This window comes from Erpetoichthys calabaricus, chromosome 2, assembly GCF_900747795.2.
Source record: "Erpetoichthys calabaricus chromosome 2, fErpCal1.3, whole genome shotgun sequence".
Lineage (NCBI taxonomy): Eukaryota > Metazoa > Chordata > Cladistia > Polypteriformes > Polypteridae > Erpetoichthys > Erpetoichthys calabaricus.
Window position 1 is genome coordinate 203,326,144 of NC_041395.2, and position 16,990 is coordinate 203,343,133.

General features: G+C 36.9%; 1 protein-coding gene across 3 annotated transcripts in view; it reads right to left on the bottom strand.

Annotated features, from left to right (window-relative positions):
• Positions 1-16,990, bottom strand: part of ccdc50a (coiled-coil domain containing 50a) — a 167,988-nt gene that overhangs the window by 21,207 nt on the left and 129,791 nt on the right. Inside the window, exons 4-10 of one of the 3 annotated variants that reach the window (XM_051922248.1) lie at positions 16,365-16,455; positions 12,167-12,272; positions 6,567-7,073; positions 6,010-6,134; positions 5,724-5,768; positions 4,724-4,828; positions 2,163-2,242 (exon numbers count right to left, since the gene is read on the bottom strand). In XM_051922248.1, coding sequence (XP_051778208.1) covers positions 2,163-2,242; positions 4,724-4,828; positions 5,724-5,768; positions 6,010-6,134; positions 6,567-7,073; positions 12,167-12,272; positions 16,365-16,455 — 1,059 coding nt within the window. Of the gene's footprint in view, positions 1-2,162; positions 2,243-4,723; positions 4,829-5,723; positions 5,769-6,009; positions 6,135-6,566; positions 7,187-7,218; positions 8,572-12,166; positions 12,273-16,364; positions 16,456-16,990 lie in introns of those variants that run through there. The other 2 variants (XM_051922250.1, XM_051922249.1) reach the window with 2 other exon arrangements.

Below are 16,990 nucleotides of genomic sequence, written 5' to 3' on the forward strand. Positions count from 1 at the left end.
GGCCGGTGTCTTTACCTGGCCGGGACGCCTCCTGAAAGGAAGGACAGGGAGAGATAGATTTTGAAGGGTGCTATCTCCCCTGAACTGCTCCCCTGGGTTGCAACAGCACCTCAGATTTCCACAGGGCTATATGGGAAATACTATTTGTCAGCACAGCCCTGTTGGATTCCGTGGATGCCATCAGGGTGAGCCAGGGCTTCCACCACACCTGGGAGTAATTCCAGACCTCCCTAATGAGCCATCTGGAATGCTCCTGGGTGTGACTTAAAAAGGCAAGCTGCCTTGCACAGATAAGCCAGAGTCGGGTGGAAGAGAATGAAGCTTTCCAGGAGGAATAGTGGCGGAGGGAGAAGGAAAGTGTAAGTTGTGCCATGTACTGTTCTTTGGATCTGTGCTGTGAAGGTGGGAAATGAGAGAAAGCGTTTCCCACGAAGAAAAATGAAAGAGTGAGTGTTGAACTTGTATCCTGCATCTGTGTGTGTTCAGGTTTGGGCATCAGGAGCACCCTCTAGTGGCCACACCCTAAATATTGATGTATCGACATATTCTTTCTTAGTGGATACCTACTAACTCAACTGTACCATCTGCTCAAAGTTTTTAACTAAACAGGAAATAGTGTTTTTACTGATGAGTGAGTAAGTGAGTCATTCTCCTTTTCATGTTTAGCAGAATACTGTCAAGTAAAAGATTCAAAGGCATCAAAGGTGCTACTCTTAACTATACTTCCTGGCAACTTGCCACTTTAACAATAAATATAAAAATTCTTTTTTAAAATAAGCAACACAATATACATTATCAAAAAACACATTTTACACAACAGTAAATGCTGACATCCACCCTTATTGGTGATACATCTTGCATCTGTCTGGATAGCAATAGTGAAAGTGGTGTTAAAGTTGCATGTTTTCCATGCTGCAAACCCAGAATTCAGAAAATATGTCACTGGGATCCTAGGAACTAGGGATTTTTAGTGGCTGGACATCTTTACACACTATGTGAGAGCACGCATGTGGGTGGACAAATAGATGCAGTGCAAGACCTTTGTTCTCTCTGTCTTATTGGCATCGGAGATACTAAAAAGGAATCTCATGAAAAAGATTTACATAAGTGGCTATGTACAATAGTAGTAGTATAAATACACTGAAAACGTGAGTATAATTATTGCTGCATAGTGGTTTTAGTTATTTAGGAATTATTTCTGACAGCAAAGACGACACCAAGAAAGTGTATAAACAGCAATATTTGGTATGATGCATACATATGTATTTGGTGTGCTAATAGACAAAGCCTTGGTCTTTAGGAAAGAGAAAGGATAGGAATGAATGCTAATATGACACTAAGAAAAACAAATAAAAGCAGTACCTAGGGGAAGCAAACTCGAAACCTGTACTAATCTTTTGCACCAGAAGACCGGTACAGAAAAGGTTTTTTTTTTTTTTTTTTTTTTACTGTATTTGCATGTAGTCATTACCTTTCTTATACCCTTTATTATTTTCACAATAAAATGCCTATAATTTTAAAATACTGCGTTTATGGTCCTGCCAGATTTAAGGTTTGAGGCCATCCACAGTCAAATAATTAATTAATACACCCACTTTATTATTTACATAAGAGAAAATATCACTGAATTAGCACAACGTTTTTGATGGATACTGTCCTACCTACCTTGATCAGTACTCCTACTTCTCAGTAATGACACAGACTGGAAAGAGGCTCATGTGAAATAACATGAAGATATAGGTGAAAACATGTGCTAATAGACAATAGACCTGTTTTTATAAAAAGTAGGCTTGGACCACTGAGGAGCAACTGGTCAGGGTCATAAAGGTTCCAACCCTTATGGAAACTTATATTTTAAAATTTCTAAAGTTAACATAAATAATCTGCAACATCTACTAATATAGGACTTTAAATAGAATTGTGAAATGAATGATTCAATTTTTAGCATTAATGAATTAGACATAAAAAGTATTGAGGAATAACTTTGAATACATTTCCAAACACCTTTGAAGAACTTAAGTACTGTTCTCTTAGTGAACTGTGTGGCTTCACATTGATCTACACATATGGTTAGTGCAATGGAACACAAAACATTACAGAGGTATAGTTCATGGCCTGACTTTTACAAATTAGTCTAGGGGAGTGAGCAACAGCAGACTCACCTGATTGGCCTATCATTACGAGATAGGTGTGCTTCGTGTGTGTTGTGTGTTCGTGGCCGTACCACATCTTCTGGCCCTGGCTGGAAAGAAAAACATTACAAATAAATGACTAAAACACTTAACCTGAAGCTCAGACATAGTCATGTCCCATTATATAAAAACAATCTAGTATACTAATTCCTTAAAATATAATAAAAACCTCCTGAAGGACACTTAATAGCACAAAAGTGCAAAACATAAATAAAGAATGCAGTATCCATTCAAACTTTTTTTGGTCCTTTTTTATTAAATCTTTGAGATACAAAACTGAATGCAAAATCTGAAAATGGGTTGAGGGATTTGTTTTTAATACCGTGAGAAGTTAAGCAAAATGACACCTTTTATTGGCTAACTAGAAAGATTACAATATGCAAGCTTTCGAGGCAACTCAGGCCCCTTCTTCAGGCAAGATTTTTAATACTGAAAATACTGCTGCCACCTTACCCAAAGCTGACTTTTTAGAACTCTTGGGGAAAGAGAAGCCCTTCTGCAGAAATACTACAGAGCAGAAAGAAATTATGCAAAGGGTGGGATGGGGAAAGCTACTGCACTACTGTCACATTGTAATAGTTGTATGTAAAGCTTTACGTTAGTATGTTCAGCCTGAGGGGAGAACAAGAAAAAAAAAGTTTCAGTTTGCATATACTACCCTAGTTTAAACCTTAACACTGTCTCAGGATATCAGTAGTAGGGAACTACAGTAACTTCATTTGTTTCCTGCTTAACATACACACACACATACATTCCCGGTCAAAAGTTTTAGAACACCCCAGTTTTTCCAGGTTTTCTTCAAATTTAATACGCTGAAATGCAATAAATGACCTAAAAAAGTGAAAAGTAGTAAACTTCCAGAGGTTTAAATTTAAAGTTTAGGTTAGCAAAAACTGAAAGACAGGAAATTTCAGAATATTACAAATGGGTCTTCTTCAGGGAACAAATATACAACATACAAATGTTCTGCATCAATTAAAGTAAATCATGCCTTGAAAGTTGACGCAAACAGTTTGCACAGGTCACAACTTCTGTTGATTACTTAAAACTCCCACTGTCTGTCTTAAAGCAGAGTTGGAAAAGATTGTGTTACTACCTCTGAAATACTACTTGGACAATATTACACTGTAGAAAGTTGTAAATTCCAGTGATAATCGCAAGAAAATGGCAATTAACAAATGAAATGAGATAGGGCATTATGACCCTTTCAAGTGTAGGCCTTTCATTTAGAGAAACTGCCAAAAAAAACAAAAAAAAAACAAAGTGTCAGTAAGTATGGTGTTCTATACAATCCAAAGGCAATTGAAAACCGGAAGAAACTCTGACAGAAGAGATCTGGCAGAACCAGAGTCACAACCCAATCAGCGACAAGTTACTAAGGGTCATCAGCTTGTGCAATAGGCGCCTCACCGCACAACAGCTTCAAGAACAGCTTAACAATTGTCGAAAACAACAATTCTCAGTTTCTACTGTGCTGCACGTTTGACAGGGCGAATGGCAGTAAGAAAGCCATTCCTTAAAGGACAAAATAGGGTCTTGAAATAACGGCTCTGGACTACTTTAGATTGGAAGAAAGTCTTATGGACTGATAAATCAAAATTTGAAAATCTTCTGTTGTTCACGCAGTGTGTTTGTATGCAAACCGAGTTAGTGAAATGATGGTTCCTCAGTGTGTGATACCAACTGTCCAACAAGGAGGAGGAAGTGTGATGGTCTGGGGTTCTTTTGCTGGAGGAAGAGTTGGTGACTTGTACAGAGCGACTGGCATTCTGAATCAAAAGGGTTACCATGGCATTTTGCAGCACCACACAATAACTTCTGGTCTACATCTAGGAGGTCAGGGGTTCATCCAACAGCAAGACAGTGATCCAAAACATACATCCAGGCTATGTCAGAACTACATTGAAAGAAAAGAACAAGAACGTGCACTTCAAAACATGGACTGGCCACCGCAGTCTCCAGACTTAAACCCCATCGAGTTAGTTTGAGATGAAATGGACTAAAACCAACCTAAAAGTATAACATATTTGTGGAACCTTCTGCAGCAGTGTTGGGAAGATCTTTCAGACCAATATTTGATTTCCCTTATAGAAAGAATGTCACATATAGGTTTGGCTGTTATATAAGCAAAAGGTGGCTGCTTTGATGAAGCAAAACTTTGAATAAAACTTTGTATACTTAATGATTTATCGACTTATTGTTTTATTTTCCATTGTTTATTTGTTCTGAGTATCAAGATATTAAACTACATGCATTTCCATAAAAACTGAGGTGTTCTAAAACTTTTGACCAGTAGTGAATATCTATTTAGATCTGTAATTTTTTTATTTTGATTATTTAAAATTGTATTTCTTTTCTAAAAATCTCATTGAAGTGGGTACTGGGGCATGGAAATCATACAGAGTCTACAGTTCAAACTTGGAACAAACCCAACAGAAATTAAACTGAGACTCCTGTAAATGACAGTTGAAGACCACCAAGTCAGAAACATTCGTCATTAACCATGTCCTCCTAGCAGGCTCCCGCTGTACCTTCCAGTGTGGGTCTTGCCTCCTTTTCTCCATGGAGCCCCTTTCCCGTTCTTTAGATCTTTTGAATGATTTTTTCTCCTCTTCCATTAACAGCCTAGCAATTTCCTAAACCAATAAAAACAAAGTGAACACTGAATAGGTTCCTGGAAAACAGAGTACAGTAAAATTGATACTCAAGTCTATCAAACAAATAAAAGATTGTTCTTTGTGAAGAACTGCAATCACAAGATATAGTCCTTGTCAATGCAGGATACAGACATCATCATATGGACCTTCTAATTATCAAACATTATAGTTGTTGTGAATAAACACTAGAGGCTTGCTTAAGTATATATTTGCAGAAAATATGGCCATAGACATGACAGCACAATTTAAAATATGAAAGTCTGGCAAAAGAGGTCAGTCTTTAGAGCTAAGTAATCCTCACAATGCACATATCTTTGGAGGTCTGCAGATGCTACAGTATGCAATTCTAAATTTAGATGGATTTAGACATCAGAAGGCCCAAAATATGTTGCTTATAATTATTATGGGTTTTAAAGGCTTGTGATACTGTAAGTGACAGAATATTGATAATGTGTGTCTCATTTTGTCATAAACACAAGCAAAGATGAGCTACAATAGCTACAATCTGTGTTTTATTACAACACCAAAGTTGTTTCATCATTAAAAATTTAGGGGAAACAAAAGAGCTAACTAAAATTATGTAATTGTTGATCATACCTGTGCTAATTGCAAGTGCTGGAGAAGTGAAGCACATTTCTCACACACACATAAAACATCAAAGGCACTTGCAACTTACACAATCAAATAATCTGACAAAATGACCACCCATAAGTAAGTGATACACTGCTGGTACTAGGGGAGTAAAAATTTTGCGATTACTGTATGTTTAAATGTATCAAGTTCACATATATCTGCCAAGTACCTAGGGACAAATATTGGTGGAGGTTTATTTTGCTTTATATCAAATGTACAGTAATCAAGTGCTCAAAAGTACCTCATCTTGAGCAACCTGTGCAGCTCTCCTGTCCATTTCACTAGCCTGTAAAACAAATAATGACCTATTTCAGAGAATTGTACAGATATTCTCATCAGTTACACTGAAAAACTGATCTCTTCATATTATAGTCTAGCCAGTAAGGGATATGCTGTGCTTCAGTCGCAATGAAAAAATATTCTTTAAACTTGTAAAACCTCAGCACTGTTGCTGTGCTTAGCTATACTATTGTCTGTCAATAAGAAACTGAATGGACAACAATGTTATGAAACAATCTGTTTCTCACCTGGAGTTCCTCTTCCTGCATCCTACGTGCTACTTCCAGGTCAGTCAGGCTTCGTTCTTGCAGGTCAAGCCGTGCCACACATTCCAACATGTCTTGTGTACTGTAATCCCCATGGGATTTCCTTCCTACATAGATATACCACCCCGAATCCAACAAACAATCAGCAATTAAATCACCAAGCTCAAACTGGTTGCAATTGAAAATAGATCATCTTTATACTGTGATCAGGCAGCACTAATATGAGAAAACAATTCACTATTTAACAATAACATTTATAGCTGGCATTAGAACTAAGGGTGTAATTCTGAAGCCTACAGGGAAAGAGACAAACCAAAAAGATGCCACTGTCACTTTTGACAAATTTGATGTGACAATACAGAGGAAGTGGCAATGAACAGTACCTTACAAAACCAACAGTGTAAACTCCAGGTTTTCACATGTCTCACATCCTAGGTGCTCAGTGCCACTTTTGAAAGATGATTAATAAATATGACTTCTATTTTAAAACCATCAAAGCCAAGAATATTGTCAGCCAGTGAAGTAAATGGGCTTTTTACCTGTGCCTTGAGAGTGCAATTTTCCCTTTAGTTTCTCCTCAACTAGATCCAAGGATTCTACTTTTTTTTCCTTTTTGGTGTGGTGCAAGCACTCATTTTCAACCACCTCTTCCTGCCACTCAGGCAGCTTCTGCTGATCATGCCTCAGCTCTCTTATATTGTCCTCCTCTGCAGACCAGTGATGGTTCCCAGTTGAACATGGGTCTCCATGAGTCCCCCTCTTTCTGTATTCACCATCATGTTTTGGAGGTGGAGGTCTTTGTGGTCTCTCCTTTCTCCGCACCACTCTTTCACTCTGCAGTTCTCCATGTGTGTCATCTCTGACATAATCAGACTTTTGAGATGAGGCAGATGGAACAGATGTCCATCTTTGATCATGTGAGCTGTTGTAGAAAAAAGACTGCGATTCTCTAGAGTCAGACTCTTTGTCACATTTACGGTGTCTGTGCTGCCGACTGCTCTGGTATTCTTGATGTGTATATTCTGGATTTCTAGGACGCCCATGGTCTAAGGTGTAGAAGATGAGGGATACAGCAGGAGAACACATAATCATGAACAAGGTGAAGACGAGGAAGGTTAACAAGACAAAATGGTTAGTAATGACAAAAAATGGGAATAAACTAATAAGTTTGCACAGCCAATGGGAATAAACTAATAAGTTTGCACAGCACAACAATGAAGGAAATTAGGAAAAAAGCAATACATGCAAGCGGATGGTGGAACGATTGTTAGTTCAAAAGCAAGAAAATGACTAGACCGTCTTTTTTAACTTCATTTCACTCTTACTGGAAAGAGTCAAAACCACATTTTGTTTTAAATTAGTTTACTTTTTTGCAGTGCATTTGCATGCTATACGTGAGAGCAGATTGAATGATGAAAGTGTATTTAAAAATTCACAGTAAAAGGAAATACACTATTAAACTACAATCAGTCCTATGCTCTGCCTTATGACTACACTTTAGTACAATCCACAGTCCACCTTAACAAAATGACAAGTGTCTTTGTGTCTGTATATCTGTATGTCTCTCTCATTCCAACAGATGGTACATCACAAATATCATCTCTGACTTTATGAATATGATACCAAATGGCATACAGTATGCATCACATTTTCCATTCCAACAGATGGTGCATCAGAAGAATTTGTAGTCATGATCCATGGGAGTTATAAGGTCACTTAATTCACCATGTTCTCATCCAAGCTGCAGATAATAAAACCTTACTTTGTGCCTTTATATAGAATATATTTTTTCTGATCTCTGGTTTTCTGACTTTCGCTATGTTCAAAGACTCTGATGATTTCTCATTTTCGTTTTCACGCTATGATTTTCTCGATCCTCCGGTTCTGACTCTTTTTCTGTCTTGTCTGTTCTCTAAATTATTAAATCATATATGAATAGAAATAACTAGAACTAAAAAATTGAAATCCCAATATTTCAAATGCAAAATACTTATGTACAGTATACAGTAAATAATTACCAATTTGAGTTTATCAAACTAGTATTTAAAGAGGAAACTCAAATGTATTATTATATTTTATGAACTTATAAACTAGTGCTTATTATATCTGTATTAGGTTTCCTGAATGACCAACTATTTCCAAACATGCACAATGATATGAAAACAGTGAATCTCTTTTTGATGTCCTGATTAAAGTTCTGCTGCTTGGTTTACATGAAATTGGGGTAAATATTTTGTTCACAGAAGGACCACTGGGCAATTTCAGGGCAGCTTTCAAACAAAAGAGGAAACTGATGATTCAAGACAACATATCAAAATAATATGAAACTCTGTCCCTTCCAGTTTGCCATCTGAGATTCACAATTCTTAGGTGTAAAGAAGGCATATACGAAAAATAAATAAAAACAAAAGCAAATGACCTGAGACTATGTGTTGTGCTCATAATGAAAGGCTGTTATTGCTTAAAAATTATTTTCACAGCCCTGAACATGGAAAAGCCTTCTAAATCATAAATTTACATCTAAATCAGCTTTTAATTCTTGCCATCTAGTAGCGTGACTAGATTAGATTACATTCAGGTTAACGATCAATGTAATTAGAATTCTACATTCTACAAAATGTAGAATGTGTACATGTGCTTCAATAACTTGATTGCTCACAGAACCCTTATTCTGATTAGAGAAATCGGTTATTGGACTCTGAGAAACTTGATTAACAGAGGTAGATTTCTCAGTGACTAACCCGATTACTGTATGTGGTACTGTAAACCCATAAGCAGGCTACTGTTAAAAATTTTTGTAATCTGCGCATGTCCATTGCATTCTGTCAGCCTGTGCATATATTTGCTTCACACACACTTTCAGCAGTCACAGGTAGAGGCGTCCATTAAACAACATTCCCAGAAGCAAATATCTGGGCGATCACATTTTTCCTTCCCCTGGCTGATATAATCTTTCTTAATATTCCAGAAATTGCTAAATTTATGCTGATGAGCTGAATGTATAATAGTAAACTCAGCAGCACAATCTCGATAGCAGTACAGAAACATGTTAAAAGTAATGTGCGTTACTTTACTTAGTCGATTACTTTTTTTAAAGTAATGAGTAACCTAGCACAACACATCTTATTGAAGTAAAAATACCTGCATTTTTACTATTCCACCAGCCCTGCGTGTAAAGCAAGAAGCACAAGTATCGGGTTCCTTTGTAGGCTCAATTGCACAGCCAAGCAGAAAAGAGTTTGCTGCATGCATGCCTGTAACAGAAACCTATAAAGCAAGCTTCAATTTGACTAAACATGTTTATAAAATACAAGAAAATTGTCATAGGTGTCATGCTTATTTCCAAATTCACGGTGGTTAATGATAATGTTTAACTTTTTTTTGTCCAGTTTAATGATGGAGTGTTTTGCCAAAGGAGAACTCCAGTTGATATCTTGTGCATGTAAACTAGGATTATTAAGAAATCAGTTTTTTGTCTTAACTGGATTACTCATTTTAATCCGGTTATGTGTGTGTACATGTAAACACACTGATTGTTGTGGTGTAAGGTTCACAGAGTGCTGGACAGAAATAATATGCTTTTCCCAATATGCAGGGTGCAGTCAGATTTAGTATTTTCTCAAACTAACTTCTGATAACATGAAGTTGAACATTTCATTAAATTTTCAAGACAGCTCCCAGTCTAAGCATTCCGCTGCTTTGCTTGACTGCTAATATTTGCTAGTGATGAGCCACCTTTCAAATAACTGACAGATTAAAGAAAATGAAGAGATAATTTGTGCAGAGTCCTCCAAACTTATGGTTCATTTTTTGTACCAAAGTTTTTCAAACAGGAAGCACAAACATTTCTTTATATTTTAGCAACATACTATACCAAAATACTATGTATAGGCTTTTGACCTCACCTCACACAAATCACTTAAGGGATGACAATTTTATTATAAGTTTTTCACATCCCTAGATTATTTGTACAGTCAAGCAAAAACAGCTTTCCAGGACCTCAAAATTATACAGTAACATTGATAAGGGTGCATAAAAAGTGTGAAAAATTTGCAGGTAGACAAAACGAGGTGCAAAGAAAAGCACAGGAGAAAAGAAAATGCTGGTCAGGAAATGGGCAATGTAGGATTAGATGACTAACATATGATTAACATTGCTAATAAAAGTCATATTCTCAGGTTAAAAAAGGTTTAAAGGAAAACAGCTGTGAGTTTAAGAAATTTGAGAGACAGAAAAACCCACCACCACTTAAGATGGGGGAACCCCACACCACTGACTGGCTTTGTTGCAAGAGGAGGTTCACCTTGATCAGTTCATAAGGATTAGCAGTGACTTCCCAGTGATCAAATGAATATTGGCTGTAGTGGCTTTTTTCCCCCCAAGAACACACCACTGAAAAAGGAAACAGCTCTTGCTTTCCAGAAAGGCCAAGATGAGAAAGATTAACTTTGGCTCAAACACTAATTTAGACTTATTTAGCAGTCCAACCTATACAGGAGATGAAAGGATGTTATACAAACTGGCAATCAACCTGAAACCCTGAGACTTTTCACTTTAGGTGCATTACACTATGGTTCTGACAAGCCAACATTGGAATGTAAGGTAATCTTGGTTTAAGAGAGATATTAATTAACAATGCATGCAAATCAATTAATCCCCACAAAAAATCTAGATTCTGCAGAGAGACACTGTTTGATTACATAAGCAGTTGAAATCAGATAAAAAGTTGATTGAAGGAAAATAAGGATTTCTGACATAACCGGTGAACAATAAATCAGCTGAGATGATTTAATAAAGAAAATCCAACCTCTCTTGAAACACATGTCGTAGAGAAAAATGGGAGTGAGGCCATTAAGAGCTTTGGTAGTCATTATCTTTCCAAAATGAAACAAACATCAATATTTGAGACATACTTTAGTGTTATAATTTTAAATTATTTTATATACTTCTTATATTATAAGAAAAAGTATCTTTTGTGCATACAATCCTGATAAAAATTATAACAGGAAGATAGACCAAAGTATTCTAAAGAGCAAGTCTGCAGATCACATATGACTACAATCCTAAAAGGCTAAAATGAACTTGAAGAAATCTATGATGAATCTCACAATTTCAGTACTTCCCTTTCCACTACTGAACTGCCACCCTGCACACAAAGCACTAACTGAACGTGAATGGGATATTGGTTTATTGTTGGGGACACTCAGTCCAGACAAATTAACAGAATTTAGAATGTGCATGAAAACTGGGGTACACAGAGAAAACTCATACAGACATTGGAAGAATGTGCACAGAAATGTGACTACATTTCCAGAGTTTTCAGGTAACAGTGCGTAATTCCTGTGTCACCAACTGTTATTTAAAATTATTTTTTAAGTTTGACAGCTACTTATTTTTCCTCTTCTTTAGCCTGAAATAATGGGCAAAAAAGTTTGACTCCACTCCTCAGCTATAAACAGGAAAAACTGAGAAGTTTATAATCATGAGCATCTAATTGAGCAAATGTCACATGCACAATACAATTTTTTAGAATTATTTCATACGTGTACCCCCAAATTTAAAAAAAGAGAAAAAATTCAAAAAAATAGCTAGACAACCATATATGATCAGATTTTACATTTAGTCTTACTAGTGGTATTGTATCTTGGTATCTAACAATCGTGACTTTTGTTTTTCTCTTAGCTGTTAACAACAGGCTATGATGAATATAATAACCTTTATATTTTGTTGAAGATATTTAAGCTTAGTGGCATACTATAGAAGAATACACTAAACTGTAAGAATGAATTACTCTTAATAATGTGCCAATGTGATTTTGTCTAATATGTCTTTTGATAATTTTATCACACTGATAAATGCATTAAAATTAGACAATATTGGACTATATTTTTGAAACAAAAACCCTCAATATGAACTTGGAATACATCCGAAATTGAATCTTCTTTCATTTAGTCAGCATTAAAATAAAGCTGTGAACTTTATGATTCTTGCTCTTTTCTTCTCACTTCCATTAACCTCATAGCCAGACACTATCTAGTTCTTGTTCCAATAAGAATAGCAGATACCCACTGAATCCTATTCTTACCACTCCAGATATTTGTGGGCAAAAACAATGTTTAACAAATAAACAATTCCTGACCTCCATTTTCCTTGTAATACATGTCCTCATGAGGGACCTCATGGGGCACTTTCTTCCTCCTCCTCTCATCCTTGAGCTCCTGCTCTTGTAGTTTTCGAGCAATAACCTAGCAAAAAAAGATACATAAAATATCCTCTAAAATTTACATGTGTAGTTAAAACTTTCAGTATTGCCAGGATGAACACCCAGATGTTACGGATACAGATGTTGCATTAGCTACCACATTATTTGTGTAAGCTACCTGTTTAATCCTGATGCTTTATTTTCTGCTCAAAAGAAACTAAGATAAAAAAATGTTTAGCTTCCAAATGCAAATCCAAAAAGGACAGTCAAGACCTGTTAAGATGCAGACACTTACTGACATCAGTTTTGGCTGTAGGCAGGAAGGTCAGATATTACTCTCTGCCACTGAAACAAGGGATCTACGAGTTGGCAATGTGCACTGTAGTTTATGGCTAAAATAATTGTCTCTCTTTCTATGATGAGTGCTGTATGTGTTCACAGATGGCTAATATATGATGTTGGGTCAGCCACTGTCACAAATGAGTTGACCAATGTCTAGTTCTGCTGAAGCTAGACATGTAATATATATCTGGAGACAAATGTGAGTAAATTTTGCTTAAAACTGAGTGGGAACAATTAGATGACTCACTGAATGTCACATTACTAAACAAATCCAAAATTTCATGAAGGCAGCGCTTAAAGTATGGGCGATATTTTGAAATGCACAGATCAGAGGTACTCTTGTTAACCTGGTCCCACAGAGTGCAAGCTTCTGTTTACAATGAACTGTCTACAGTTGAAGTGTCCGAAAAAACCCTATTAGACATAAATGTGTATTGCATGTGCACAGAGCACATTTCATGTTTTAAAAATAAACATAACCTGATGCAAGGGAAAAATCTTTCCGTAGCATCAGATTATACGCTGGCATTCAAGAGCATCAATAGACAAGAGGCAAATGTGAGGGATATGTTGTTACGCGTAATCTCTGTTGTTCAGTATTACGAATATAGTATAGGAGTCTGATAGTATGAAAGAACTGGCAGCCATACTCAAGAAAATATTAAGTACAAAATACGCATTTGAATTAAATGGTGCGTCACACCCCAACGAAAGGACTGCTGTTAAGAGAGCTGATAACAAAGAATCACAAGAGATGCAGAATTCAGTACTGAAAACACCCGAATCAACAAATCTGCCCAACACCACCAGCAGATGACCAGGGGCCTCATGTATAACGCCGTGCGTAGAACTCACACTATAACATGGCATAAGCACAAAAGCGGGAATGTGTGTATGCACAGAAAAATCCAGATGCAGGAATCTGTACGTACGCAAACTTCCACGTTCTTCTGCTACATAAATCCCGATCAGCGTGAAAAGTAACGCACGTGCATGCGCCTTCTGTCCCGCACTAACTCCTCCCCGAATTATGCCTCTTTGAATATGCAAATAGATATAAATAGCCTTCTGTGTAAAGACAATTGGAAAAGCACGGGGGAAAATATAAGAATTTCAGCGAATACCAAGTGGAGGCAAAGGAAAAACATCCTATTTGTTGGTTTAAACAGTGGTATAATCAACAAAAGAAAATTAATCGAGTGACATAGTGTCGGAGAAACTCGAAAGCTCAAGTTCACAAAGTCGCACAGTGCCCGAAGTAAAAAAGAAGTTGTCACATATCAAAGTCGGCATGAAAAGGCGACTTGTAGCGGACCGTCTGAGTGTCATATGAAAGCTTATTAGGGTACAGAGAAAAAAAAAATAGACACACAGTGGGGAAAAAAGCACGAAATGTCAACTTTAATCTCAATTTCCACTTTAATCACGTAGTTTATTTTGTCATTCAAGTAGAACATCATAAACTTCATCTTAAAATCGTTTATTTTACTAGTTTCTCAAATCCCATCGTAACTAAAGTAGGACATTAAATGCTTTGTTCTTTGTTTGATCTTCTATGTGCTCTGTGTGTGTGAATCACTATGTGCTTCCGTTCTTTCTCTTTCTCCGACAGGACACAGAATCCATTACATTCGTGATATTACAAGCTCTCTGAATAATTAAAATACAGAGATGTATACGTGATATCTTTTTCATGATGATAGGAATGAAAGCATGTTGTTAAACATGGGAACACGGTGGCGCAGTGATTGTTCATATCTCACGCAAGAGGCTTGCTGCGCCATGCACGACCTTCGATGAAATAATTTATTACACAAGTACTGTCTCTTTCAAACGTACTAACCTCCAATTCCTGTCGTTACTTTTCTTTCTCCAAATACCCAATCGCCACACAATCAGCTCTGTAATAGACGTTAAGCCATCTGTAAGCTTAGAACGCCGATTCTTCAAAACTTTTAAGGAACATTGAAATATCTTCGTAGTACGTGTTTAATTATTCTATCCGTATATCCTTCCAGTGTCGCGTCAGCACCAGCAATAATAAAGCGCAAGGAAGGAGCTATCCATGAACTAGCTAGCGCTGCCGCACCGTGTACTCGCATGTTTAATTATTAACAATACTGATTATTTAAATGAAGTTAAAGTTTTATCTGTATACTATAAACAACATATTTTGCTGCATTTCATCTTAAAAATGATATCGTCATCATATGTGCTTTATAAAGTGGTGCAGGTTGTGCAATATTATAACTGTAGTGCAAGTTTACAGTGGGGTAATTGTACTTATAAATACAAACAGTTCTACAAGGAGCACTTGATTGAGTGTGTTTATAGTTCTTGGGATGAAACTGTTTCTGAAACGCGAGGTCTGTACAGGAAAGGCTTTGACGCATTTTGCCGTGGCTGAGGTAGTGTGTGCTTGAAACTGTATACCGATAATTCTCTTTCCAATCAGCTGCTGTTGTGATTCCCCACTCAGATACAGTGATATAAATACTCCGAGTGGTGCAGTGAGAGTAATATGGAAAAGATGATCTGCTGTGGCGACCCTTAATGGGAGCAGCTGAAAGAAGAAGATGATGCAGTGAGAGTAACAACGCTAAAGCAGTTATGGTATTTGGAATACTATGGCTATTCCCTGGACCATTATATTGCTGCAGGTTAATTACAATCAGATGCGTTACACTAATAAACAATATGCAGTTAGTTTCAGTGTATTTATAAAGCCGTGTCAGGAATGTGCATCTAAGAAAGAAAGGGTGACCACACAGGAACAGTAGCACTGCTTTGACGCTGGGTGCCGCCAGTCTGCAAAACCGAGCAGAGAAATTGCATATGCCAGGGTATGAGGTAGTGTGGAAATGTGCGTGGCTTTACGCAAAGTTTAGGTTTTATACATCGCGATTTGAGCGTGGAAACGTTCGCACGCAACATTTCTGTGCGTACGCACCGTTTATACATGAGGCTGCACAACATTCACCTACTGACTGCACATCTAAATCAAATAACTAAACAAATTTAACATTACCATCTAATTGGAAATGTAAACATGCAATGACCAAGTTGTGTTTTAATACATAGTATATTCATAGACCACAGTGCTTACCTAAACTCTACATGTCTGTCTGTCTGTCTCCACTGCTGCAGCACTTATTCTAATGTACAAATTAATTATTAAGCTTCAGTTACCTTGTGCTACTGACTTCCTGAATGTATAAAAGCAATTTTAGCTTTTTATTTTCTCTCACCGTCATGTCTTTTGTGCAATATCTTTTGCTCTGTCCCTGAACCTCCCCGGAAGGTGATTTATAATGCATGGACTGGGGAAATTGGGGGCATGTGTTTTAGGAACAACCCCTGTGGGTGTCGCCATTGAAGCACAGGATTTCGCTGCTATTCACTACACACTTTTTAATAGGTTGTCCCCAGACTTATATTCTTTCATTTGAGAATCACATCTGGCCCTGCAAGACTGACCAATGTGAAACTTTAGGAAAACTAATCTGAGCTACTCAATGCAGACATGCTAAAAGAGTGAGCAGAAAACCCAAAATAAAGAATAAATGTAGAGTTTAGGGTAAGAGAATAATAAGTCTTACATGATTTAGGGAAGGGCTCAGATACACAAGTGAAACAGACCTTATGACAACTAACAAATCACTTTAAATATTCCATCAGTATCTTGAAACTTATATAAAACATCTTTTTACAATAAAATGTCTTATGTATGCTTGCTTTAATAACATATGAAGGATTTACTTTAAATGAGAGGAAAAAAACAGCAAACGTGTACCTCATCAGTCTCTTCCTGTTTTCTGATCTGTTCAGCCTGTTTAACCAACAGCTCTTGGATCTCATGTGCAATCTCTTTATCACTCCTCTCCCTGCAGGAAAGAGTCACATAGTTGAAGAACCCATCTGACATAACCATACTCCACCCAACCACACAATGTCAGGAATCCTCACTAATTCATGAAACACAAACATTTCTCAGTGCTGTTTACACTCAAAGACAGAGAGACAGAGAGAGGAGAGAGAGTGGGGAAGGATAAGCCAGGGTTAGACTTATACTGAATGAGGGCTTTTGTCTCACTGACTGAGGTGAACATGTAAGTACTGGGTGTAAAAAATGGTACACACAAGAAGCCTCAAAAACTGAAAAACAAGGAAAATCCCATGATGAAAAAATACACATATACATATATACATATACACATATATACAGTGGTGTGAAAAACTATTTGCCCCCTTCCTGATTTCTTATTCTTTTGCATGTTTGTCACACAAAATGTTTCTGATCATCAAACACATTTAACCATTAGTCAAATATAACACAAGTAAACACAAAATGCAGTTTTTAAATGATGGTTTTTATTATTTAGGGGGGAAAAAAAATCCAAACCTACATGGCCCTGTGTG